The sequence below is a fragment of the Prunus persica genome, chromosome G6 (genome assembly GCF_000346465.2).
Source record: "Prunus persica cultivar Lovell chromosome G6, Prunus_persica_NCBIv2, whole genome shotgun sequence".
NCBI classification, from domain to species: domain Eukaryota; kingdom Viridiplantae; phylum Streptophyta; class Magnoliopsida; order Rosales; family Rosaceae; genus Prunus; species Prunus persica.
The window spans coordinates 2432459-2459685 of NC_034014.1; the positions used below are offsets into that span (position 1 = coordinate 2432459).

At 36.4% G+C, this 27227-nt stretch overlaps 4 protein-coding genes across 6 annotated transcripts; 3 read left to right on the forward strand and 1 right to left on the reverse strand.

Annotated features, from left to right (window-relative positions):
• LOC18773701 (subtilisin-like protease SBT5.4) lies at window positions 4180-11094 on the forward strand. Its single transcript, XM_007207930.2, has 11 exons — window positions 4180-5872; window positions 5984-6093; window positions 6203-6300; window positions 6452-6616; window positions 7309-7417; window positions 8417-8966; window positions 9131-9228; window positions 9308-9553; window positions 9649-9763; window positions 9848-10061; window positions 10144-11094. Exons 1-11 carry the CDS (start codon window positions 5789-5791, stop codon window positions 10677-10679), a joined length of 2325 nt encoding a protein of 774 aa, XP_007207992.2. The 5' UTR covers window positions 4180-5788; the 3' UTR covers window positions 10680-11094.
• Window positions 11190-15700, forward strand: LOC18772791 (subtilisin-like protease SBT5.4). Its single transcript, XM_007206724.2, has 11 exons — window positions 11190-11384; window positions 11508-11617; window positions 11713-11810; window positions 11933-12097; window positions 12438-12543; window positions 13311-13845; window positions 14005-14102; window positions 14176-14427; window positions 14534-14648; window positions 14756-14969; window positions 15061-15700. The coding sequence occupies exons 1-11, from the start codon at window positions 11301-11303 to the stop codon at window positions 15600-15602; spliced, it is 2319 nt and encodes a 772-aa protein (XP_007206786.1). The 5' UTR covers window positions 11190-11300; the 3' UTR covers window positions 15603-15700.
• LOC18772266 (RNA-binding protein pno1) lies at window positions 16581-18225 on the forward strand. The gene is made up of 2 exons (XM_020565965.1): window positions 16581-16711; window positions 17310-18225. The coding sequence occupies exon 2, from the start codon at window positions 17341-17343 to the stop codon at window positions 18013-18015; it is 675 nt and encodes a 224-aa protein (XP_020421554.1). The 5' UTR covers window positions 16581-16711; window positions 17310-17340; the 3' UTR covers window positions 18016-18225.
• Window positions 19882-24856, reverse strand: LOC18772087 (DNA damage-inducible protein 1). Of its 3 annotated transcripts, XM_020566964.1 has the most exons (18): window positions 24589-24856; window positions 24420-24452; window positions 24011-24138; window positions 23784-23892; window positions 23453-23569; window positions 23097-23162; window positions 22840-22902; window positions 22719-22763; window positions 22406-22467; window positions 21657-21750; window positions 21459-21551; window positions 21286-21355; window positions 21116-21186; window positions 20927-21007; window positions 20750-20815; window positions 20615-20672; window positions 20407-20432; window positions 19882-20222 (listed from the first exon to the last, which is right to left on the reverse strand). In XM_020566964.1, the coding sequence occupies exons 1-18, from the start codon at window positions 24652-24654 to the stop codon at window positions 20094-20096; spliced, it is 1377 nt and encodes a 458-aa protein (XP_020422553.1). In that variant the 5' UTR covers window positions 24655-24856; the 3' UTR covers window positions 19882-20093. The 3 variants fall into 3 exon arrangements, with proteins under 3 accessions (XP_020422553.1, XP_020422554.1, XP_007205275.1); XM_020566965.1 differs by lacking the exon at window positions 20927-21007 and having other exon boundaries at window positions 24589-24855; XM_007205213.2 differs by lacking the exons at window positions 20750-20815; window positions 20927-21007 and having other exon boundaries at window positions 24589-24853.

The window sequence follows — 27227 nt, forward strand, 5'->3', positions numbered from 1 at the left end:
GTCAATCCTCTCAACGGATTTTGTTTAAAAGGGATTAAACTTTATGACACATTTCAACCCAGCTATTTATACATCTTTAGGAAATCGCTTCTGGCGATATGCTCCGTGCATTTAATAACCCTTAAAGATAATATGTTGGTCTCCGTGATTGTGTAATAAGGGGGGGCACAATTGAATCTGTAAATATGGAGAAAACCCAACATTCCTTGTTTCTTCCAGAAACAGTGTGTCATACAAAGTAGGTATATTCCCTTTTATTCCGAACACCCAAGTATAAATTTCAGTATTAACATCTTTTTGGGGTTCGTACTGTGGGTTTGTTCTTTCACGTTCATTCTCATCTATAATGGAATTACCTCATTCCATTTTGGCCAATAATATTGTCGACATTTAATAATTGAACGTGGTTCCAATCAACACAGCCTATTGATGATTTGAGTAGTTACTCCAAAATCAAAAATTGTCATTCATCAATTCATGATCCCACCATTCTCATGTGCATGCGCATGCATCAATTATAAGCATTTATTCGCCTTTGGGTACCCAAGCCACTTCATGAGGCTTTTATTATGTGAGAATGTGGATTATAACCTCCATTGGAGCGTTGTTTAGCAGTAGGGCGTGGATAATCTCCATTTAGGGAGTTGGAACATTTAGAACCCATATATCTGTCATGCTGAAGGCATGCCACAGATTAATACATTCATGTCAATTAATTTCCGGGACCTTAACCCATATTATGGGACTTTAACCCATATAATTTGCTACGCATTAGGCGTGCATAATATCAATATTGACATGTCAAAGGATTGTCCTTTCGGGACTTCAATCCACATCATTTGCTACGCAACAGGCGTGCATCATATTGATCACTGCTATACCCATATTCTGTTCTTATGGGACTTTAATATGTGCAGTGTATTATCAATGTATCCAACTTACAATCTGTAAAATTTGCATTAATAATTCATGGATACATACAAGCCATTCTTTTGGAACAGACTTATCTCCTCATTTGGTTACCGTTCAAGATAAAATATCAAATAAGTGTATAAGCATATAATAACACAAGTATTGCTTACATCCTTAGGTGGGAGAAACTTTTCTCAAGTATCATTCAAGCTCGTATCGGCCCAGTAAATATAATGTAGCGCTTGATGATCTAGTTATATCCTGCAAGAGCAAAATCACAACTCTTTTCTCTGTCAAAAATAAATAATCCTCAGAGAGTTACAAAAAGAGAAAAAATGCAAAAAAATTGTGATATTGATTGCAAGAGAAGGTAAGCAATTAGGGAAGGAAGCTGGTGGGAGCAGACAACAAGCTCAGCAATCAAGGAAGGAAGCTGGTGGGAGCAAACAACCAGCTCTCATTTCTTCTAGTCTAGAAGAACTTCCGGAGATTAGAGCATAAGGTTGCCTTCACAGTTCCCTGATGTGGCGGAAACGTGATCAGGGATAGTCTCGCTTCCTGAATGGATGATCAGAGATAGTCTTGCTTCTCGGGCATATTAAGTGCTCACTGATAAGAAAAACAAGTAGATATCGCATCACTAGGTATGGAGAAAACTGGATGTCTTCTGCAAAGAAAATTTCATTAGTAACACATTTATACACAAATAAGAGGAATAGGTAGAACCGGTGAATTTCAAATTAACCATAGGAAAAATTGCGAGATTTTCGGGGTGCTTTTGAAAAAATAGCTCCGTGAAATCCGCAAAGCAAGATCGACTTTTGACGAAAATAATACTTTGAAAATGCCGAAAGTGCCGACAAACATTAATGGAGGCCACGTGAAGTTTTGGAATCTGGAAAGAAAAAGAGAATATGGGGATCCGAAAAGATATTGGGATCCTGAAAAACTGTAGCCATATTTCCTCTTATAGATATTGCCTTTGCAAAACTTGATTGGAGCAACTGCGTTTCAACTTAACTTTCTTCATTTTCTGAAACTTCAGTTTTCTTAAGACTTTCTTCGAAACCTTCTTAAAAATGGCTTCCTCTTCTTCCTGCCCAAATTATTACAATTTAAATGATACTCCCACAATAACCAGTGACGCCCAAGTTTGACGTCCATCTTTTGTATCCAAAAATCGTCATCTCACAGTTAATGATTCTGTGATGATGAATGATGCTACTGCTGTCATAGTAGCTAGGAATTTCATTACTCCAATGGATGAAATGCTGTTAACAGGGAGATCAGAGGAAGAGGCTATTGATGACTCAATGGCTTTTAGCATTCAGAGTGCTGCTTCTGTTTCTAACATGGCTGATCGTTTGCGTGCCAGAGCAAACGAGGTTCAGATTTTAACAACTGAAAATTCGTCTCTCCAAAGAATGCTTCATGAGTCTCAACAGGAGGTTGAGAAACTTAAAGGAGAGAATAATGCCTTGTTGAAACTGGTGAGTTCGTACTCTGTTGATACACTGAGAAGGCTAGATATGCTGCAGGTCTCCAATGAAAGAATTTTGGGAGACCATGAGAGGCTCATGGCTAAGCTTAAGAGGCGTCGTCCTCTTCCTGCAGAGGCTTCCAGAACATAATGTAATTTTATAGATTTTACAGGGCCTGCATCTTCATTGCAGGTGGAAAAAATCTATCTGTTGTATGTTCCTGTTATAATAATTACGCACATTCTTAAACTTGCACCTGTGGTTTTTACGTCTTTTCAAAATGACGGTTTGGAACCTTGTACCTTATAGGTTCAAATAACCACATCGACTCTCCCAAATTTCATATTTCAACGTATGGAACTTTTGGCCTGGGCTAAACACAAACTCAGAATTTATTCGCCCTTTTCAAGTGGACATGAAATATGAATTGAGTAAAAGCCACGCTAATATCTCATATATTTGAATCCATGTGCTTCCGGCCCAGATATAACAAAATATGTGGGAAGCCTCAATTCATCGTTTTCTTATGCCAAAGAAATATGTGGTGTACCACAATTTGCAATAATACCTCAAGGATTGTCCATTTAACTGTTGGAACTTTAGGTTCTCAACACTGTTAGATTTTGAACTTCAGGCCAAAATCACATATTCTCATGGTATGGACATTCAATCCCCTTAGACTTTGAACTTCGGGCCAAAATCACATATTCTCATGGTATGGACATTTTTACAATTTTCTGTATATTTTTCTGAACTTCAAGTCCTTACATAATTGTCCATATCTTGAGGAACTTTTGGCATCTCATTTAATTGCTCATTCATGAGTTTAAGGAACTGCAGGTTCCCTTTTTGAATATAGTGACGGTTTACCCAAAATGGTTAATATTTATGTATACGTCACTATTCATATATCCGGTACTATTCATCAAGTCATGAATACGTATCTATTCATGTGGACAGTACATTTGCCAGTACAATTATCATCCATGTGTACGGCATTATGAAACAATACGGTACTGTTACATCATTAAGGAACCCCAGGTCCTTATTTACATGTCAGGGATCAAGGACCCTCAAGTCCAATCACATGTTTACAAATATAGTACCGGAGAGACTGCCAGCTCTCATATTAACATTATCATCAAGGATCTTCAAGTCCTGATATAATTATATGATGCAGATCAAGGAACTTCTGGTCCTGATCTGCATACTGTAAAAACTCATCATACAGCACATTTAATCCATAAAATAAATTACTGGTAAATAAATTACTGGTATGGGCGATAAACCCGCACCATACTTTAAATAAATGTAAATGTGCGGTAAAATTAATTCATAAATTAAATTGCTTGCTGTATGGACGTTAATCCCGCACCATACCTTAAATAAAAGGAAATATAAAGTATGAGGGTTAATTCCACATCATACTTTTAATAAAAGTAAATGTGCAGTAAAGTAAATTCATAAAGTATGAGGGTTAATTCCACATCATACTTTTAATAAAAGTAAATGTACGGTAAAGTAAATTCATAAAGTATGAGGGTTAATTCCACATCATACTTTAAGTAAGAGTAAATGTGCTTGTATGGGCACTAATTCTACTCCATACTTTTAAATAAAAGTAAAGGCATGGACGATAAACCCGCACCACCCTTTTAAATAAATACTGTTGTATGGGTAATAAACCTACACCATACAGTAAATAAAATAAATGTGCGGTAAATTAAATTTCATAAAGTATGAGGGTCAATTCCACATCATACTTTAAATAAAAGTAAATTTGCGATAAAGTAAAGGCAATTATTGGTGGGTTCTTATCAACACCACGATCAAATAGTATAGCAGATAATATTATTATCGTTTGTGGAAGGCATCATGCTTGTCTCTCAAATCAAATGCTTTCCACCTGTAATCTGCACACCTGCACCAATTGGTTTATTAAATACTGTAGAGGAATAATAAAGTAATAGAAAGCATAAAAAAAAAATAAAAATTCTTTATTATTATTTATTTTTCTTTCTTTCGGTGGATTTGCTGTTGGATCTGCTGTTGGATCTGCTTTTGCTTTCATCATTGCTGCTGATAATTGCCCAAAATAATCGCAGGTCCACCACTACCGCCTGGACCTACAACCCCATCTGTAACAATGGTCAAGCACACAACGCCTGAGCTTGAAACCATAGAGAAATAATTCTTTGTCTCAGCTTCCACGGCAAGTTGTGGCCTCTCCGATGGAGCTGCAAGTTCTGATTGTTTAAAATAAGCAAACACTTTTTGATTGTTTCCCGGAAAAAGAGAAATTAATTCCCGAGAAAAACCGGCCAAGTTGCTCGAGCTGAATTACTAGACTCTTTGCTCGTTCAACGAAAAACCAACGGAAACACCGATTCAACTCAGTCATCGAGGTCATAACGTGTTATAAATCTAAAGAAGAAATTTGGAGAGGAAATTGAGAGAGAGAGAGAGAGAGAGAGAGAAGGGAATGATTTTCTCTTCTTATTGTGTGTTCCTTACAAGAATGGAGAAGCCCTATTTATAGGCATTTGGGCTCCATCATATTTACAACAATTTGAATCTTTCTTTTATTTTTGTTTCTCTCTCTGGGTTCCACAAGAAACATGGGCTTTTGTTTCTCCCTTTGTCTAAAACTGCATGGACTATTTATCCATAGATGAAAATGCTGAGCACATTTGTATCTCTATTTGGACAACCTAGTTGAAGGCTTGCCTTGGCTCTAAAGGCAAGTTTGGCCCATCTACAAAACAGAAAGATTAAAGTTGAGATTTCTATTTTTTTTCACCTTTTTTTTATATTTTTTTATACGAGAGAGACGTGATACATTTGCATTTTGCAAATCTTTTTACAAGCAAATTTTATAATTTACTAGTCAAAGCAAATCAACAGTGATTTGCTTCAGAAAAAAAGGAACTAAATTTGAATCAATTTCCCACTAAAGAAGACTAATTGATGCTAATTACTGATTCCCTGTACTAAATTTATTGCCAAATTCAATCAGATTCCCGAAATTAATATACAGGCCACCATGATATTTGACTGATGGACGACATAATTTTTGCAAAAACATAAGGATATTTTTCTCTCTCAAATAGTCAAATTGCCCTTTTTTAAGGCCACTGTTTTCCCACCAATTTTCAGAAATCTCCCAATCATATATCCAAATAAAAAACTGTTTTTAAAAATTATATAATTTCCAAAAAAAAAAAAAAAATTGCCAATTCCCTTAGAAGGTAACTTTCAAATCCCACAACTTTCCGTTATTAATCCGAAGAGGGAAGCAAATTTTGCTTCCAAAAAAGGCAAAAAAAGAGTTTTAAAAACAGGGGAAAGCAGAGCCCTCTTTACGAATTTCTTCAGAAAACATTCAAAGCAAAGCAATGGGGAGTTCAATTCTCCCTCCTTTTCTTCTATCTGTTCTTCTCTTCTCCCTGTTTCAGATACCAGTTCATGCTGCCAAAAATGTATACCTGCGTTGCTTTTCTTCACTTCATTCATGCAATTCAGTTTTCTCAGTTTTCTTTTTTCATTCTAATGAATTCTACTGATGGCCTTGGAATTTTTCTTTGTTTCAGTCTTACATAGTGTACTTAGGAGCACAGCCTCATGTCCTGGACCCTTCGTCGGTCGATCTCGATAGCGTAACAAACTCTCATTACAATTTATTGGGATCAGTATTGGGAAGGTATGGCATTAGATATAAGTTCTGACCAGGCTTTTATTTTTTTCTTCTTTTTTGGTTTTTTCATTTCTAATGTGGTTGAATTTGTTATTTGCTGCACTTTCTTCAATAGCAATGAAAGGGCCCAAGAAGCAATATTTTACTCCTACAACAGAAATATCAATGGCTTTGCTGCAATTTTGGATGAGGAAGAAGCTGCTCAGATTGCAAGTAAGAATTCAAATCTTATACCTTCTATAGAAATGTAACAATTACAATGTTTTTGAAAATCAATTTTACAACTTCTTTTTTATTTACAGTTTCCTCTGTTTTTCTCTGTTGTCCTCTATTTCTCACAATTGCTATGCATATGCAATTGCAGAGGACCCAAATGTTCTTTCTGTTTTCCCAAACAGAGGAAGAAAACTGCATACAACTCGTTCATGGGATTTTCTTGGATTGGAAGAAAACGGAGAAGTTCGTCACGGTTCGATTTGGAAGAAGGCACAGTTTGGTGCAAATACCATTATCGGAAACCTTGATACTGGTAATTTAATTTGATTTAATTTGTTGTTTGGTTCAGAATTTATGCAACATTGAACTCTTTGGAGTGTAAGATCGGTCACATTGTTTGCTTTTCTTGATACATGCCTTGCCCGTTAAATCTTGCGTGAGTTTTTGAAACTTGATTTCATGTCCACGTTTTTAGCACATCTGATTTCTTCGAATTAAATCCAGAAGTTGACAATGATATAGTGCTGCTGAGTTTTATATAATTATGATACTTTGACCTGACCCTATTAGGTCAGCGTTTTTCATATCAGATAGAAACTTTCTGTAGTGATATATCATGGTTTATATGAAACAAACCCTAATTGTGAAATGCTGCCAACCCAATATGGCATTTTGCATAATGATTTTGACCAACCCACTTTCATATTTCAAAGAGTTTTGCAAGTTGATGTCAAGCCTTGTTTTACTTAACTGCAAGAAACTCTTAATTCTTAGAAATTAACCGCTGTAAGAAATGCAGATCAGTCTAGATAACTGACTGTAACGACTTCGTAATATATCTGTGTTTCAAATTGTGGGTATTTTCTTCTTCTTTTTTTCTATTAAAATACCATATATAATATTTCCCTTTCTGGTATAATTGTGCTTTTGCTTCCATTATTTGTGCCATACTGTTCTTGTGTTTCTTTTGTTTGGCTTGTTTTCTTTATTGGGTGTGTGTGGTAGGTGTTTGGCCGGAATCAAAGAGCTTCAGCGATGAAGGGATTGGACCAATCCCATCCAAGTGGCGTGGAATCTGTCAGCTTGACACCAAAAATGGTTCTCATTGCAATAGGTTCATTCTTTTCTCCACTTCTTGCTGTCTTTCTTAAGCACTTCAATTTTCAAAACACATTACATGTTTGAAGAGTTTAATTGTCCCGCATTTGAGTGATCTAAGATTTATTTATGGGTACAAACATAACTTAATATGCTAGGTGAAGATACCCAATAGGTATATCTAACTTTAGTAGACAACTTATGGGCTCTAAATTACATTTACGGACAAAAGTCACCCACTTGCGTGTGAGCTCGCCTTTAGCATTTCTCTTATTTCACGCTTACCCAACTATTTTGGAAGTGGTTTTCAACACCATGTGAGTTTATGGTTTATGGGAGGTCACTGTATCCCATGGGTAATTGACTTTTGATCTAACACCCTATTGGGCAACATCTATGATCTAACACCCTAACTTTATTATAAAGTTTGAAAAGAAAGGGGGTTCCTATTATAAAGTTCGCAAAAGCTGTGTCTCCCACCTATTTTTTCTGGTATGTCATACTTTTGCAATTTATCACCTATCAGTTCAGCTATATTTTATTTTTATTTTTTTGAATTATGTGACGGAAAGAATGTGCTTTGAGAGTCATCAAAGTAAAAAGTTTGGATAACAAGAAAAATGGTTCCCTGTATTTTATCCACATTGAAAGAGGGTTTTTTTGTTTGGTCCCGATCATGCTTGGAGTTGACTGAAATGCCTCCAATTTAAATCTCAGAAAGTCAACTTGGATCATTGTTTATGTTGCACATTTTCATCACATGCAGACGTAAGACCAACTATGCTAGCAATGTCTGTGTTGTACTAATCTAATCTACAAACCGTTATTATTTACTATTAATATTATATTCCTTACATGCTGCCTCACTTTCATGTATATTTTTCTTAGCACGCAAATTGTGATTGCTGCATTGCTAGTTTGTTTAATTCAATTCACATGGCTGTGTTTTTCGGTTGAAGAAATCTTTGCTTGTCAGCTTAATACAAGTTTAATTAGCTGATAATCACTTGTGCAGGAAGCTGATCGGAGCAAGGTACTTTAGCAAAGGCTATCTTGCATATGCCTCCACAGTAAACTCCTCTGCAGCTAAGACCATCCAGCCCAACGCACGCGACTTCGGTGGCCATGGCTCTCACACCCTGTCAACAGCTGCTGGTAATTTCGTCCCGAGAGCAAGTGTCTTCGGCAATGGCAATGGCACTGCAAAGGGTGGATCACCGAAAGCTCGTGTGGCTGCGTACAAGGTATGTTGGCCGCCAATCAATGGCAATGAGTGCTTTGATGCAGACATCATAGCAGCCTTTGATGCTGCAATCAGTGACGGTGTTGATGTGCTTTCGGTGTCTCTGGGTGGTGAAGCCGCAGAGTTCTTTAGTGATGGGATCGCAATAGGGTCCTTCCATGCTGTCAAGAAGGGGATTTCTGTAGTCAGCTCAGCTGGCAATTCAGGCCCTACCCCCGGGACAGTGTCGAATGTGTCACCGTGGTTGCTCACAGTTGGAGCTAGCACAATTGATCGTGAGTTCTCCAGTTATGTTGCTCTTGGCAACAAGAAGCATCTCAAGGTATTCCAATTTAACCTCTCAGCCGCCATTTGTTCTTCGTTGTTATGAGTAATGCTAGAAGGAGGGATCACATTAATTGGTGATATGATATGGTCGTTGATGTGCTAATCAACAGTTATATTTCCCAAAATAAACCTAGTTTTCTTTTGCATTGTCTTTACTAGGGAGCAAGTCTTTCCTCTGGAGCTTTGCCATCTAAGATGTTCTACCCATTGATAAGTGCAGTAGATGCTAAGGGAGCTAATGCTTCCTCTTCGGATGCGTGAGTACCGCCAATTATTTTCATGATATGTTCTTCATGATTTACAATGCTTGACCGTTTCTTGTTGAACTTCGTTCAGCCAGCTCTGCAAAGCTGGAAGCCTGGAAAAAAAGAAGGTGGAGGGGAAAATTTTGGTCTGCATTCGAGGGGAAAATGCAAGAGCAGACAAGGGTCAGCAAGCTGTTCTTGCAGGTGCTGTTGGAATGATTTTGGTTAATGATAAGCTAAGTGGGAATGAAATAATTGCTGATCCTCACTTGCTTCCCACTTCACATGTCAATTATTCGGATGGGAAAGCTGTTTTTGCCTACATCAAGTCTACCAAGTACATGTTTACATCTTTCACTTTTTGTTTGTGAACTTCAAAAGTTCCTGATTAATTATCTGGCTCCTCATTCAGTGAAATTTTGCATGCATCAGGACCCCTGTGGCTTACTTAACTCGTGTGAAGACGGAAGTAGGAGCAAAACCAGCACCATTTATGGCTTCATTCTCTTCTAGGGGACCTAACACCATTGAGCAGTCAATCCTTAAGGTATTCTTTGAAACTGTTTTCTAACTTGTGGCTATAGTGTTTGTTTAGATTATTTCAACTAATTTGTTCTTGTTTGTAAATCAGCCTGATATCACAGCACCAGGAGTGAGTATAATTGCTGCTTATACTGGAGCAGAAGGGCCAACTGATCAGAAGTTCGATAAGCGCCGTGTATCTTTCAATACAGAATCTGGAACTTCGATGTCATGCCCTCATGTATCTGGAATTGTTGGTCTTCTGAAAACTCTTCACCCATCTTGGAGCCCTGCAGCTATTAAATCTGCAATCATGACTACAGGTACAAGCTTTTTTTAGTGACACCATAACTAGTCAAACTTGTTTTGGAATCTTATATTTTCCTTTATTTGCTTCGGTTGCAGCAAGAAAACGAGATAACAAGAAGGAGGCAATGCAGGATTCATCCAAAGCCAGAGCAACACCATTTGCTTATGGAGCAGGACATGTTCAACCAAACCGTGCTATGGACCCTGGACTTGTTTATGACTTAACTACTGATGATTACTTGAATTTCTTATGCTTTCGTGGCTACAACGCAACACTGCTCAAAGTATTTTCCAACGAGCCACACACATGTCCCAAGGCATACAGTCTTGCAGATTTTAACTATCCTTCAATTACAGTTCCTGATCTCCATGACAAACCAGTGACTGTAACTAGAAGAGTTAAGAATGTTGGTTCTCCAGGCACATACGTAGTACATATTAAGGAACCAGCAGGAGTTTCTGTGTCGGTCAAGCCTGGTAGCTTGCAATTCAAGACCATTGGTGAAGAGAAGAAATTCAAGGTTGTTCTGAAGCCTAAGGTTCAGGGTGCTCAAGACTATGTGTTTGGAGAGTTGAATTGGTCTGATGGAAAGCACAATGTCAGGAGCCCTATTGTTGTCATGCACTACTAGAAATGACAAAGTAGGTCAATTCATTTTCATCATTGTCTAGAGCCCTTCAAATATGTGGAAATTATTAGGTAGAGATCATATTAGTCAAATGTATTTTATGTCTTTTCTGCTTTTTTGGCAGAAATGATTTATTTTTCTAAAACATCAGTGGAAAATAAAAAGGTGAATAAAGGAATTGATGATAAAGGATCAAATGGAAGTTTTTATTTGGTTACCATGTGAAAAAATGTAGAGTTAATTTAATATTTTTTTTCTTGACTTGAGCTCGTTGTGTGTCACAACTTGCTGCCCAAACAGGCATAAAGTAGGACAAAGACTTGGACCCATGTGTCCAAACAAGGATCTTTTGTTTTACTTAAAGAATATTGAAGCATAATGGCTAGAAGAGAAAAGAGAAAAGAAAAAAAAAAAAAAACAGAAATCTCAAAGTTAAAGCAGTCTACCATATATTAAACATCTCTCATATACATATACATACCAGCATTTTTTGTTTATGGAATCTACTTTTTCAAGCTATCAGTGCCATAAAGTTATATAGTTATGTCAACAATTTTTCATACAGAGAAATAAACTTGAACCAGCTTTGTAGCCAACATTTTCGTGCAAAGATTAATCAAAGCAATGGTGCTTTTAACTCTTCCTTCCTTGCTTCTACCAGTTCTTTTGTTCTTTCTGTTGCAGACACCTACCCTATCCATAAAAAAGGCAAGCATGTTTTTCTTTTAATCTTTTTGCTGCAGCTAAACAAGTTTTCTTGAACATGATGATCATATTTCTAAAGTGTACTTGAGTTCTTCCAATGACCTTAAGATTTCTTTGGCACTGCAGTCATTCATAGTGTACTTAGGAGCACATTCACATGGCCCCGACCCCTCATCCGTGGATCTCGATTCTGTGAGAAAATTTCATTATGATTTTCTGGGGTCTTTCTTGAGAAGGTATAGAATTTAACACAAGGCAAAGTAAACCTCTGGTCCTTTCCATATAAATTGATGTTCCAAACTATTTTATTTGCTTTGAATTCCACTTACAGCAATAAGAGTGCCAAAGATGTGATCTTCTACTCCTACACTAGACATATTAATGGTTTTGCTGCAATTCTTGAAGAGGAAGAAGCTGCAGATATTGCAGGTATGTGGTAATAATTTTTTTCATCTAATGTCAGTTTTCATACATACAAGCTACAACCTAGTTTGTGGTATTAAGCTGCAGGAAAATATTTATTAAGTTGCTTTGTATTTTTGAGGATGCAGAGCATCCAAATGTGATATCGGTTTTCTTAAACAAGGGAAGCAAACTGGAAACAACTAGATCATGGAATTTTCTTGGATTGGAGAGAAATGGACTAATTCCTTCATACTCCATTTGGATGAAGGCAAGGTTGGGAGAAGATACAATAATTGCAAACATAGATACTGGTAAACTTCTATATGTTTTTCGAGTTTATTAGACCACAAGTAATTACTTATTTTCTTCAAGAACTATGACACTTGTAAATTGCTGTCAGTGTCACGTTGTTTCTGGAACTTCGTTTCGTGTTTGCTTGTTTCAGTCACACAACTCGTTTCTTTGAATGAAACCTGCCAAGCTGATAGCTTTTAGATTATCCTGCTAAGACTTGTAACTTGAGAACTTGATCAAATTTGTGATAGAACATAATAATGATGAACTTTTGAGAAATTTTTTTTCACTCTTTGCCAAAACCTACATTGTTTTTGACATTATTAACTGTTATTTCTTGCAATGGGGATGTGTTAGGTGTTTGGCCAGAATCAAAAAGCTTTAGTGATGAAGGGTTGGGACCCGTCCCTTCAAAGTGGCGTGGAATTTGTCAACATGATACAAAGCGAGTTCGTTGTAACAGGTCCAGCCTCTTGAGTCTTATCTACTGACAGCCACTTTTTCTTTAATTATATTTTAAACCAATGCTTTGATAAAGCTGGTAGGTAAAGTTCAAATTCAAACTCTGCTTCTATCGGAGTACCTTGAATCCAGTTGAGTTTCATTGCATTTCATACTTCAATTTCACTATAGAGAAGAGCAATATATGGTTTTAGTCTTTAGGTGAGTAGGCCAAAAAAAAAGGTACTAAGTTTTGATATTCATGCATATGGTGCATAAGAAACTTAGAAAACATTTTGAGATAAAAAAGAAAAAAACCTGCTAGTGCTAGAGTTGGTACGTTGTTCTGTTCAAGCAATGACTCAGTACCAGAGGTTGATCAATCATTGGTTAGGAGGCCATAACTGAGGGTAAAAAGAGGAGAAAAATCTTAGCACTACTGGATTTTGTGATTTTCTCACTAACACCAGTCACCATCTACTTTCTGTTGAAGCGACTCTTTTGATCCTAGTTTTCACTTTTTATTTCTTGGTGGGACATTGGCTAATAACTAGCTATCTGAACCATTCAAGCTCTCTCTTCTTAATGATGTGCTCTTGCTAATTCTGCGTTTTATTGTTTTGCCTCCTATGGCTTTCTGTGCATATCTGCATATCAAATTTTCAAACCATGCTTTTACCAAATTTTAGAAATTTGTGTGTGTTAATTGGACTAATGGTCATGCAAAAGTGTTCAACCCAAGCTTGATGAGAATCTTTCCCATATATGAAAGGGCACATGTTAATGCAGAAAGCTGATTGGGACAAGGTACTTTAACAATGGTCTTGCCATGTATGCTGGCCCTCTCAATTCCTCCTTTTCCACCGCTCGTGACTATGATGGCCATGGATCCCACACCCTTGCCACGGCTGCTGGCAACTTTGTTCCCGGAGTAAGTGTTTTTGGAAATGGCAATGGAACTGCCAAAGGTGGATCGCCTCGAGCCCGCGTTGCTGCGTATAAGGTATGCTGGGCACCATATGAAGGTGTCCAGTGCTTTGATGCAGACGTATTAGCTGCCTTTGATGCTGCAATAAGTGATGGAGTCGATATAATCTCTGTGTCTCTTGGTGGAGGAGCACAAGAATTTTTTAAAAATTCAATTTCAATAGGGGCCTTCCATGCAGTTAAGCATGGCATTGTTGTGGTTAGTGCAGCTGGCAATTCAGGACCAAATCCAGGGACAGTGTTAAATCTGTCGCCCTGGTTATTAACAGTTGGTGCTGGCACGATCGATCGGGAGTTCACAAGTTATGTCTCTCTTGGAAACAAGAAGCATTTGAAGGTACATTGTGCATACTTTCCTAGTGTCTACAAGGGACGAGCCAATACAACCAAACTAGGATGTTCAATTTTTGAATGGTTCCCAATAGCAGCATGCCTGTTTGATGTTTACTAGACATAATGAGTTGCAGTAACTAGTTTACATTTTTTACTCTGCCAGGGAGTTAGCCTTTCAGCTAAAGGCTTGCCATCGGAAAAGTTCTACCCATTGGTCAGCGCAGCAGAAGCGAAACATGCTAATGCATCCACCGCAGAAGCGTAAGCACAATTTCGAAAAGTTGTATGATTCTACTCTTTAGCAATGAGTAAGCTGCTTCATTTTTCACTTCAGAATAATTTGCCAGGGTGGAACCCTTGATCCTAGGAAGGTGAAAGGAAAGATCTTGGTTTGCCTTCAAGAATATAACGATAATGCAAGAACTGAGAAGAGCTGGCAGGCTGATATGGCAGGTGCTGTAGGAATGATCTTGGTTAATGATGAGCAAAGTGGAAATGATGTTGTAGCCGATCCTCATGTGCTCCTTGTTTCACATGTCAACTACACTGACGGCAAATATATCTTTGATTACATTAAATCTACCAAGTCTTTAACTCTCTCACTTACTAATTTGCTTTTGGACTTTGATTATGTATATATCATCAAATTTGGTCTTAATTACTCACACAGTGTGTAACTTTATTCATAACAGAACCCCTATGGCTTACTTAACTCGAGTCAAGACTGAATTTGGATCAAAGCCAGCTCCATTTGTGGCTACATTTTCATCTAGGGGGCCTAACCTCCTGGAACAGGGAATCTTAAAGGTAAACGATAACTTTCTCTGTTCTCTAGTCAAATTAATGGGTTTTCTTTCCCTGGTATTACCATTACAGTTTATATATTACATGAACTTTTCATTACATATTTTCAGCCTGATATCATTGCACCAGGGGTGAGCATAATTGCTGCTTATACTGAAGCAGCAGGGCCAACTTCTCAAATTTCCGATACTCGCCGGGTTCCTTTTAATGTGCAAACTGGGAGTTCAATGGCATGCCCTCATGCATCTGGAATTGCAGGGCTTCTCAGGACACTCCACCCTGATTGGAGTCCGGCAGCTATTAAATCTGCAATCATGACCACTGGTACACAACACCTAGTTTTTTTCATTGACCAGTTAAAAATGAAATGCACATCTGCCATTCTAGCATTGCTTAACTTTCCTTACACATGCAGCTACAACAGAGGATGACAGCATGGAACCAATACCTGATGACTCTTCTTATGTGAAGGCAACACCATTTGCTTATGGCTCAGGACACATTCAACCAAACAAAGCAATGGATCCGGGACTAGTTTACAACCTAACAACGCTAGATTACTTGAACTTCTTATGCGCTCGCGGATATAACGAAACCATGATCAAATCATTCTCCAACTCAATTTACAAGTGTTCCAAGTCATTCAGCCTAGCAGACTTCAACTACCCTTCAATTTCAGTTCCTAATCTCAGTGAAGACTCAGTGACCATAAACAGAAAAGTTACAAATGTTGGTTCTCCCGGCACATACAAAGTGCATGTCAAGGAGCCATCAGAAGTAGAAGTTTTGGTTAAACCTAGAAGATTAAAATTTAAGAGAATTGGTGAAGTGAAGATGTTCAAGGTTATATTGAAAGCTAAGGTTAAGGGTAAGCCTCAAGGGTATGTATTTGGAGAGTTGATATGGTCAGATGGCAGTCACTATGTAAAGAGCCCTCTTGCAGTGAAGCACTATTAGAATTTGGCCGTGTTTGCATTCAACTTTAGATTGATTGTCAGCTTAAGTTCGTGCCGATAAGCGAATAAAAAGATGAAACAAATTTTCTTAATTGGTTACTTTTCATATTTTGCTGCCATATGAATATGATCAGCTCAAAGAAACTATGTAACAAAGATATCCATAGATCAGAAAATCAGCTGGAAATTTATATGGTTGATGAGATCTTTGGCCTCAAAACAGATCCTTACATGCGCACTCAACAAATTATACCAACCCTCAGAAAGAAAAAACACATGGAAAAACCATAAAACCACACATAATAAAAACCTAATCACCACACCACACATAATAAAAATATATGATGGACACTAAAGAAGAGTAAATCTATAGATGAACAGCTACCAAACATAATAAACATATCATATATAAATGTGGTAGTAGTAGAGGAGAGAAATTGAGGAGAGGGATGAATAAGAGGAAACCTAAGGCATGGGTGGATTGGGAAAGATAATATTTTTTTTAATCTGCTTCTAAGTTGTAACCACTCAAAAGTAGTAATTAGTTTTATCATCTTCCCCACTTACCCATGCCATAACCTTCCTAAAATTCCATCTCCCTCTCCATATTCTCTGCTTCTTCACTTGCTGAGCTTATGGCCACACAACAACATTGCTTATCTATATTTATATATATATATATATATATAGCTAGAGTTGTGCACCAAATTCCTATCCATAGCCGTTGGATTAAAGATAAGTATTAGGTAGAGACAGTGCTCTGGCCCTTCATTTCATAGGTTTTTTAATTCCAACCTATAAAAAGTGAAAAAGATGCTGAAGCAACCTTATCTTTCTTCTTGGAGAATATTTTTTCTTTTTTTTTTCTTTTTTTTTACAATTCACTTTTTGTAACAACAAACAAGGCCCAATCTTATTAAAAACAAATAAGGCCCAATCCATGGACAATCAGTCCGACCAAAAAATGAACCCAAATCACTATTTAGAAATTAACAAAGGCAAAACCCTAGCTATCCCTCTCTTCCTCTTTCGTAGCCCTCTCTCTCACATATAGACGAAGACGCAGAGGAAGAGAGGAGGAGTTCAAAATTTGGTTACATCACGCCCCAGGTACTCTCTTTTTATCATAAGGGTTTAATTTTTTCTCCAACATTTCTTAAGCGTAGTAAAATTAGACTATTCGTGACCTAAGTTTTTGTGGGTATGTTGAAAAAGCAGTTGATCTTTGTATCTTTGTTGAGTTTTACAGAAGTTTTTGTGTGTTTTTCATTTGGGTCTCTGCCAATTTTGATGCTTGTTCTATTTCCGAACTCGGTAAAAAAATATTCAGGCACCTATGATTAAATTGGGAAAATTTTGTCACTTGAAACGGAATTTAATTTTCCTTTTATTTGGAGTTAGTTTAAAGTAGGGTTTATTGAAGCACTTTGTGAAATTGAAAATCCATGAAGCATGTGTGTAGTTTATGATTGCATCTTAGGCTGTGGATATTTCAGTTGAGGTTGTAATTGTGAGAATAGCGCTCTGTTTCTGTTCTTGCAGACAAGGCAGGGATAGTTTGTATTGTATTGTATTGTGTATTTTTATTGATATAAAGCTTAATTAGAATTAGAGTAGATGTTTACTGTGAGAACATATGTTTTTTTTAGGGATTGGTAAACATGATTTCTGATTTTATGCTCCTATTTGAACAAATTTTTATTAATAGTTGAAGGGTCCAAAAGTCAGACCAGTTAAAAATGCAGTCCAATGAAGCTCCCGTTTCCATGGAAGTCGAAGCAGTTCCATCTGAACCAAGTTCAGCATCTGCGGCTTTGCCACCAAAACCAATTTTTGAGCCTTTGAAGGCTCATGAGATGTCAGATGGTCGAGTCCAGTTTCGGAAAGTCTCTGTTCCGCCACATCGATATTCACCTCTCAAGAAAGTATGGTTGGACATTTACACCCCAGTTTATGAGCAGATGAAGATAGACATTCGTATGAATCTCAAGGGTCGCAAAGTTGAGTTAAAGACTAGAGCTGACACACCCGACGTGAGTAATTTACAAAAGTGTTCTGATTTTGTTCAGGCTTTCATGCTGGGGTTTGATGTGATAGATGCCATTGCCCTTTTGCGTATGGATGAGCTGTATGTGGAGTCTTTTGAGATCAAGGATGTTAAAACACTTCGTGGGGAGCACTTGTCTCGTGCTATAGGAAGACTGTCCGGTAAAGGTGGTAAAACAAAGTTTGCCATCGAGAATGCTACAAAGACGAGGATTGTGATTGCTGATACCAAGATTCACATACTGGGCTCTTTTGCAAATATTAAAGTTGCAAGGGATTCTCTTTGCAGCCTTATCTTAGGGTCCCCTGCTGGAAAAGTATATTCAAAATTAAGAGCAGTTACTGCCAGATTGGCAGAAAGGTTTTGATTTTTGTCTGTGATACCTTAGAGAGTTTGTCTTGAGTAATGCATTTGTTATAGCCAATCATAGTTTTGGGTATTCGGAGGATGCGTGTGGCACTGCAAAGGTTCTAGGTATTTTTGTAACTTGATTAGACTTGACATCTTGTAAGAATTTCCTTTTTATTGTAACATTTTGTTTGAGTTGCATTCATATTTATATTTCTGTTTCATTTTAGACTATGCTCCTGAGTGACAGGTTCATTTTGATATCCAGTTGATGCGTTATATCATCAAAGTGCTTACATTATTTATAAGAGGTCTTCAAGGTGCTTCTTCCTGTGTTGAGACAAATACAAGGGTTGATGACCTTAAGGACTTGTATCAAATAACAATAAAAATATGGACTTTATGCTGGTTAACTATCTATCCCTGATCACCATTGCCCACTCCGCAGAGCAACTCTTCCAATGTTTGAAGGGTCATAGTCAGCATGCTTAAAACTGCAGCAGATGCAGCATCTGGTTCCTTGCCACCCAAGCCAAAGTTTGAGCCTTTGAAGCTCCTGAGATGTCATATGGCTAAATTCAGTTTCGGGAAGTCTATGCTCCGGCACATTGTTTCTTGCCTCTCGAGTAAGCACAAGTATTGAACGAGAATGCTCTCAAAGATGATGATTATGATAGCTGACACCAAACAGATTGGCAGATTGGTTTTGATTTGGGTTTGAAATACCAAGAGAACTTGTTTTGATTGAGTTATATGCATTTTCTATAGAATATGTTTGGGAGTGCTTCTGGAAGGGTTAAAAGCGTTTTAGAAGTGTTTTTTTTTGGAGAAGCATGTGTTCTGATAGAAGATTAAACAAAGTGCCAAAAGAAATAAAGAGACAATTTGGCATGTAATTAAAACCAAGAATTCATGGTTTGACACAACTTCACAAGAGGCCAATCAATAAACAATGCTGACCTTAGCTAAGTTCTGACTATAACGCACATATTCTTTTTACTTTTATTTGTTAAGTGTTTTGGCCTTCAATAAGCCGCAGGTGCTGGCCTTCATTAATAAAATTGTATAGGCTGAATAATGTTATGTCGTTGTATTGACGCCTAACCCTAGGATTACAAGGAAACAAAATGCACAATTTAGTGGGATAGGAATCCTGAACTAGGAAGTAAATAAAAGGGCAAGCAATAATAACGAGATATTATATACGAGTCATGCTAGAAGACTGTCGTTAGAGCCTATACATTACAAAATTAATAAATTCTATATATTTTAATTGCCATATCTTTGTTGTATCCAAATTCTAATTTTTGAAAATTTTTCGTATCGTTGTGTCATACTGTATCGTATTTATGTACTCGTGCAATACAGGTTTTGAACTTTTAAGAATTTATCTAGGGTTCTCGATTGTTCATTTTTGGAGCTTTTAGCATTTTAAATGTTGCTCCTTTTCTGAAAAAACTTATTCATAGGGGCGTCCATCTCCTTGAGAGATCCCTAACCCTAACCTACCTATAGCTATTAGCTAGTGTGCGCGCTGGAAGTGTTTGTTTGTTTAATTACCTTTTCGCCCCTGATTGGTGCTCTTGAAATGTCTGTTTTGACCTCGCTTAGTTGCTTGCTTCTCAAGTATAGGAAGGGACGGTTTTTGATACTAAAGCATTTTATTTCAGCCTAAACTTTCAAAATAAAAAATTATGTTTACTCAATTAATTTTTTAATTATCATCATTTTTCTACATTCTTCAATGCAACATATAGTTTGGAATAGTTTTTGACGACCGTATACTAATTAACATTGAAGGCCTAACCCATACGTACACAATGCATTTACAATACCTCATGTATGGCAGATACAATCAAAGACAGTTAGCAGCAGAGATAAAGTAAACCAGGCAACCTCAACACACAGGATGAATGATATATAATCTGAAAAGGGTAAATCTTGCCAGCCCCGTTCGTGGGTGTCAGTAGATTAAAATCAAATCAAAGGGTAACAAAATACACAATATTCCAACTTGAACTACTTTTGTAATTGAGTTCTCCAATTAATCATTATTATTCCAACAATGAAATGAATTTTAAAAGGTATATAGCTTAATCAGCCCCCAAAAAGATATCCTGCTGCTTGTTCTTCGTTACCGTCGAAAAATTTAAGAGCTTGTATTACAGCATCTCTCCCGAACCCTAGCTCAACAAGCTTTGCAACTTTAGCTTCAAAATCAGGTCCCTGCAGCCATACCATTATCAGATTAGAATTTTCATACCATGATAATGGATCATCATCATCACCCCAGTCAAACTTCTCTATTTGGTGACCCCAAAAGATTGAATAGCCCAAGATTGAGAACTTAGAACAGTGAGTAACCAAATGTAAACATACTACAGCAGAGGTTAAAGCCAAAGAAGTTTACCTGAGTCGGGTTAGAACGAGCACTTCCTGTATCAATTTAAAAGGAAAAGTGCATCAGTTATATGTGGCAAAACATCATGCATGCACTGCTATCACAATTTACCTTTTAACCAATTCAACCAAACTAGAGCAAACAAACTAAATTGCATACACAAATCATGATCAAAATGAGAATCCCGTTAACAACTACAACCAATTTCCAAACTAACCAGATGATTGCCCTCCCGATGGTGAATTTTTGCTTGTATCTGCTTTTCCAGATGTAACCTGAAGAATAACACAATAAAGTAAAACGTGGAATATTGAAAGAAATAACAAGAGTGCCAATCCATACAAGAACTTACAAAATATACGTCAAAGGTTGATTGCCTTCCTAGATCTGAAAACTTTTTTAAGACCATAAACATATCCTAATAAATGTTATGATGCAAAAAAACCATGCTATATCAGTACTCAACAAGAAAATTGGAGGGAAAGAAAAGATACAAAGAGAAAAAGGGAACTAATACAAGGACTCGTACAGGACGAAAGAGCCAACTGGTTTTTATGGTTAACACCAGAATATGGATCCTCCATAGTTTTGCTATTAGACTATCCATGGGCTGTGCACTCGATGATTAGATATAGCAGCATTTTGATTAAAGAAATCAGACATTGCAAACATCAAGAACTGTTGACTTCAGGAAAAGCATAAACTCAAGTAGACTTACAGGAGCTCCTGAGCTGGATGTTTCCTTGGCAAACCTTTCTTCATCCAGAAAACGAGATGGGATGTCCTTTTCTGAAATTGGTACATAGTTTAATTTTCTTATTTACCAAAGGGCATATATTCAAGAATCTTTATAAATTCATACATATGAAGAGAGATAATGGGACCAACCTTGCAAGAATGGTACGGAAACTTCTCCACCACCAACTCTCAAAACACTATCCTTCAGATCTATAATGCACTGAAGACATCTGCAATGTTAGAAGACTAACAAATCCGGAAAACTTCACTAATTAAAGCAATTGAGATGGACAACTATCACATAATTCGAGCATGTATCCTACCTGATGCTTACGGAGCATATCCAACCCAAAGAGGAACTCCATATTGGGAGCATCCAAAACCAAGAATGAGCAAGGATAAAATATATTCCCAATCTAAAGAAACAATGTTAATAAATAAGTTAAAAATCCTGTCACTCAAGTAACCATCTCAGACACAAGAGTATAATATGATATGAAATGTTTATCATAGGCAGCTACCTTGATTGGAGCTACATGTATCCGACCCAATATCTCTGATTGACCAACTCCATGAGCAATACCCTTGTAACGTTGATCTAAAAGCCTCAACAATCTAGATAATTCAATGCCCAAAACAACACAACATTAGGCTTTTACTTCTATAACTCTCACAGTATTCATAAAAATAAAATAAAAAAACCAACAGAGTTTCTAATAAAGAAAACAGAAATAAAGCAATCAAAAATTGTTTCCTCTTTCACAAAAATTCATCTTTAGGGGATGATCATAAAAGCCAAATTTTATTGTCTAAAGTGGTAATGATATAAAGTAGCTAATGAAAGCTACCGACTGAGATTGTTATAGAACAACTTCCTACTTTTCTCTCATGATCCAAATCAACATCAGCATGCTCTCAAAACCATGCATACATTTTGGTCGTGTTTGGGCCACTGAATTTCTAGAATGAAACACAACCAAAAAGACAGTGGACCAACAGCCAACGGGCAGGATAGCATTGGCACCTAAATTGCTAATCCAAACAGGAATTAGATTCATGCATGAGGGCAGGTGCATATACATCAAAGAATATAAACAGTAAGCATACCTAGGTATGGATAAATAAATACTATACCTACAAGCATAATCCAAAAAGGGTATGTGATAAGATATTCGTCAACATGAATATGTTACATGAATCGCTTGTGCAGATCAATTATTACAATTAGTAGATAGTAAATTACTGTCTAATAGTGAAAAACAGCTCATACCCGCAACGCTCAGCGCAGCTTTTTGAAATAATTGTTGACTGCGCTCCACTGTCAACAAATGCCTGGACACAAGTGAAAATAAACAAAATATGTAACTTTTGTAGCTATTTGGGTACAGGAAAAAAATAAAAAATTATCACTTCTAATACTAGTTGAGATGGACAATCTGTACAGAAAATATGAAGGGAAGTCAAATAAAGTAAGACATTTAAGTAAGGCAACAAAAATCATGCATGTAGTCATCTCATATTACATTGAACTGAAGCTAAAGAAGAGTAACAGTGCACACCCTAAGCTATTACGTTTGAGTTACCTTTAACGGGACACCATTGACTTCCATGTCAACATACAACATAACCTGAAAAGTCACATAGAACATCAAATGAAACATCAAGAGTAAATTTTAAAAAGATAACAATGGTGATTATACATACCACCCTTGCAAAAGCTTCAGGATTATGTTCCAGAGCCGCGGCCCAGTTTTCATCAATTCCTTTCTGCAAAGCAAATCAGCAAATATAAAAAACAGAAAAAATACATACTAGGTGCATTTAAAAATAAATTTTAAGAGAATGTTACTAGTGCAAATATTTTATGAAAGAACAACTACAGCATCAGGTTATTGAAGAAATTGTGAAGTTGAATTATCATTTGTGAACCTCAGGCCTTTGACAAAGACAATACCACTAACCTGGCGAATAGCAGCTTCAATCTTCTTCTGTGCTTCAACATCAAAAGGATCTGCATAAAGAAGAGCCTGCTCACAAGATAAGGTGAAACAGAAACTCCATTAATTACAGAGATTATACATCATTCCAAAATCTATATTCAAGAAGTAACACAGGATAAACAGGTATCATGACAGAAATAGACATTGCAATAACATTTACAGTCAGTTAATTACTACATTTCTCTGAAAATTCAAAAATTATCATATGGATGTAGGTGTTTATTTTTAAGTACGGAGGCAAATTACCACAAAATTCATAGAAAGTAGCAACTATCCTACAATAACTATGAGAAGAAGGGGAAGAAAAGGTCACTTACAAGCTCCTCATCTTGTTGCCGTCGAAGTTCAGACTTTTGGAGATGACGCTGTCGTAAAAGTTCCTGCAGTCTATTGAGATCATTTCCAAGAATAACTTGTGCTAAGTCTGGGTCACTCTGTACGTTCCACATAAAAGTAAGATTGTCAGAAACCCACTGGAAGTAAACAATCACATAAACTAAGGAATTGCATTTTGAAAAACTCTGCAACAGTTTATACCTTCAGAATAACAATGCTGAAACTAAAGAAAAAATTTAAATCATGTGCAGGTGTCCACAAACCTCATCCAAAACAAGAAAAAGAAATTGAAGTAAAAGAACAGCATGCTACCTGAAACAACTGTGCCATCAAATTAGAATCATTCTTAATGTGCTGCTGAAAAGCTCCTGGGTTTACCGCAGACCCATCTGGATTGAAGCTCAAAGCATTGGCTGAAGCACTGAAATATATTCACAGACCCATTAAATGCATGAACATCATAAAGGGAATTGAATAGAAAATACAAAATGACAAAAACAAAGAGAACAATTGTAAATGATGAAGTGGGTCAACTATACCTCGGTGCAGCATTGGATACCATCATTATCAAGTCTTCATCTTTAACGCCAAGGGCACTCAGCTTCTCAGAATTCCTCATCTCCCTCCCATTATATAGCAGCTGCTGTTGCTGAAGCAGCACCCGCGTCTGCTTATATGCATTGTAAAAACAAATCACACATTCACTTTACATTCATCTATTAATTAATTAATTAGCTAACTTAAACTAGTTTTCAAACCCAAAAAAGTTTCGAATTTTAAATTCTGCAATTATATTTCGGTTCTTTACTTGTTCCCCTGAGTCCCCAAGTAAAGAAAGATCCAAAATTTACTTCAATTGAATAATATCTTTCCCCATACTTTCATAGTAGCCAACGAATTTATAATTCTACAAATAAAACTTAAAAATTTACGTAAAGAAATTCTCACCTCCACCTCCAGCAGAGCTTTCACATTTTCAACCTATCACAAAAAAAAGAACTTCCAAATTAATTAAACAAAACAGAGCAGCAATATGAACAAACACACCCCAAATTACAGAGAGATATATACGCATGCAAGTAATTGAGGTTTTGTTGAGCTGAAATTAGGGTTTTACAGTTTCGTGAGGATCCACGTCTAAGTTGAGAATCTGTTCGTCCGCGGTCATTACAGTGATCTTCATCTGTGATTGGATCTCTGCGAGTCTTCTTCAATGGAGTTAATTGCTGAAGAATAAGTGCAATTGTATTGTAGCTTTTATATCGAATTCGAGCTTCGGCTTTGGAAATGGAGGAGCTTTGTTTTGTTTACTTTGGTCTTCTAGTCCCACTTGGAGAAGAAAGAGAAAAGGGTCGTCTGTGCTACGAATTAGTTGCACCCGTCTAACTTTTGACGTTTTTAAAGTTTGCTTTCGTTTGATTGGATACCAAAACTTTCCGTCTTACTTTGCTTTCTCTAAAAGGAAGTTGTATTCTTTTGCTTTTCTTTTTTTGTATTTGTTTAAAACAAATTATTATTTCCTTAGTTGTATTTTTTTTTTCAGCTTCTTATTCTATAATTTGTCCTATCCTTAGAGACTTTTTGTTAGACATGGATTCTTATTTTATGTTTATTTTTTTAATTTTTATTTTTAGTCTATCTTTATTTTTATATATATAAAAAAGTTTAATGTTATGTTTTTAATTATGTGATTTTTAATAGACTATTGCTTTATATAACACCTCATCCTCTTCCTCTTCCCCAATAAATGAAAAATAAATGTATTCATATAATGCTTCATCCTCTTCCCCATATGTAGTAATAATAATGGAGCGGTTCCGGGTTGATTATGCGCCCGATATATGGATCAATCCAATTTTCGTTAATTAAAAATATGGATGGACTACCTAAACAAATTGATAACTGCCAAAATCTAAATAGAAAACCATAAATACCAAACAAATTGGATCTATTGAGATAATAATAATAATACTATTGGTACCAAATTTGTTGACTAATTTACTAACCACCTCTTTAATAGAAGTGGGCCTTAATAGGGTGTTTTACATTTACCATATATACTCTTAACAATAATAGTATTACTTGATAACAATGATACCATTTTCGGTCCGTCCCAAATACCATACCTAAAAGTTTTCCCAAACTAGTCCCCATACCGGATTTTTATTCTTCCTACCATACTCATTAGGGGCGAAGCCTCACGAATATGAGAGGAGAATTGTCGTCCATATATGTGACTTAAAAGAAAAAACAAAAGTAAACATAAACCGAAAAGGATATAAATTCTAAGAACAATCCTTACATATGTAACCAATGTAAATTGCAACCCAAAAACCCAGATTAACATAAAAAAAATTATAACCTAAGAACTAAAATTCAAATAATAACAAAGAAAGATGAGACAGATTCATTACATAATGCGTCAGAGAATAAAGAAACAAAACCCTAATTAAGCTAGAAATTAAGGTGGAGGTGCAGTGTAACCCAATAAGGGTTTTCTAGTCATTCCACTACGCCTACATAAAAAGCCATGAACATTTGGATCGCAGAAATGATGCACAGATTGCTTGATGATGAAGTGATGCCTCAGCTTCGTCAAAGGGCCGACCGCAAATAACACCCCGATGAATAGCAAGATTACTAATATGCACATGCAGCACACGCACAACCTGCACATTTTTACTTGCTTTGAGACCCAAAAAATCAAGAGACTCCTCTCTGAGAGATCTGGGGAGAATTTTGTGAAATGAAATGGGGCATTTGAGTTTTGGAAAATGTAGGGGAATTGTGGTTTTATATCGTTCCAATTTTATCGGATATTGTTGGAGACTTCTCCAAATGTGGGGAAATTATGATATATGAGAGGATATTGATATATCTATATATAGGGTAGGGTGTATATACCCTTTATTTTGTGAGGGAGGGAGAGTAAATGTGTGCATCAATAAAATGCATAATGACCATACAAATGCTTGATCTGAACGGTTGAAAAATAAATCTTGAATGATTGGATTGTGTTCTTTTATTTTTTTAAAACAATGATTTAATTTTAAGTATTATTAAAAAAAAAATAGAATTTTAATACAAATTTGTATTTATTATACAAAGTATGCAGATCTAACGAGATTAATTAATCCACATCAGCATAGTTATATTATTTTAAAAATCACATGTTGTACCGTATCAATTATCCTTCCCTATCTTTAATGAGTGCAATCTTCCCCTTCCCCTTTCACACCCTCCCCACCCCACGTCTCTTATGAGAAACCCTCTTTCCAAACTCTTATTTCCATGGTTGTCATCTCTCCAGTGGTCTAATCCCAACCCCTCCTTATCTGAGTCCCATATGCAAATAAGAAACAAAATCATGTACCTAATGAATTATAAGGCTAATAAATGCAAAACCAATCAACAATTCGAAGAAATCAAATTTAAAAAGCTAGAGAATTGGTAAGCATCAATAATGGATTAATATAAAGTTAGTTATGTGTTGATAAAAGAGAATTCCCACAACAAATTCAATTCCACGCACTTTTCAATTTCTCCTCAACTTCTACACAAGTATGGTTATACCCAAGTATTGATTATTTTATGGCAAGCGAAATTAACAGTGAGAGAGAGAGTTTGTGAAAGGGGTGATACAGTACAACATGTGATTTTTTTAAAGATAATATAACTATGCTAATGTGGATTAATTAACCTCATTAGATTAATCAAATAGTGAATATTTTAGTAAATGCACCGATGCTAAATGCT

What these genes read in the sequence shown, in the direction of transcription:
- LOC18773701 (XM_007207930.2), top strand. Translation starts at nt 5,789, where the DNA reads ATGGGGAGTTCAATTCTCCCTCCTTTTCTTCTATCTGTTCTTCTCTTC. An exon ending in GCAACAAGAAGCATCTCAAG is followed by an intron (nt 8,967 to 9,130) that starts GTATTCCAATTT and finishes TGTCTTTACTAG; the next exon opens with GGAGCAAGTCTTTCCTCTGG. An exon ending in GCCTACATCAAGTCTACCAA is followed by an intron (nt 9,554 to 9,648) that starts GTACATGTTTAC and finishes TGCATGCATCAG; the next exon opens with GACCCCTGTGGCTTACTTAA.
- LOC18772791 (XM_007206724.2), top strand. Translation starts at nt 11,301, where the DNA reads ATGGTGCTTTTAACTCTTCCTTCCTTGCTTCTACCAGTTCTTTTGTTC. An exon ending in CTGGGGTCTTTCTTGAGAAG is followed by an intron (nt 11,618 to 11,712) that starts GTATAGAATTTA and finishes TTCCACTTACAG; the next exon opens with CAATAAGAGTGCCAAAGATG. An exon ending in AATTGCAAACATAGATACTG is followed by an intron (nt 12,098 to 12,437) that starts GTAAACTTCTAT and finishes GGGATGTGTTAG; the next exon opens with GTGTTTGGCCAGAATCAAAA.
- LOC18772266 (XM_020565965.1), top strand. Translation starts at nt 17,341, where the DNA reads ATGCAGTCCAATGAAGCTCCCGTTTCCATGGAAGTCGAAGCAGTTCCA.
- LOC18772087 (XM_020566964.1), bottom strand. Translation starts at nt 24,654, where the DNA reads ATGAAGATCACTGTAATGACCGCGGACGAACAGATTCTCAACTTAGAC. An exon ending in TTGAAGCTGCTATTCGCCAG is followed by an intron (nt 22,903 to 23,096) that starts GTTAGTGGTATT and finishes TTTGCTTTGCAG; the next exon opens with AAAGGAATTGATGAAAACTG. An exon ending in ATCGGGAGGGCAATCATCTG is followed by an intron (nt 20,433 to 20,614) that starts GTTAGTTTGGAA and finishes AAATTGATACAG; the next exon opens with GAAGTGCTCGTTCTAACCCG.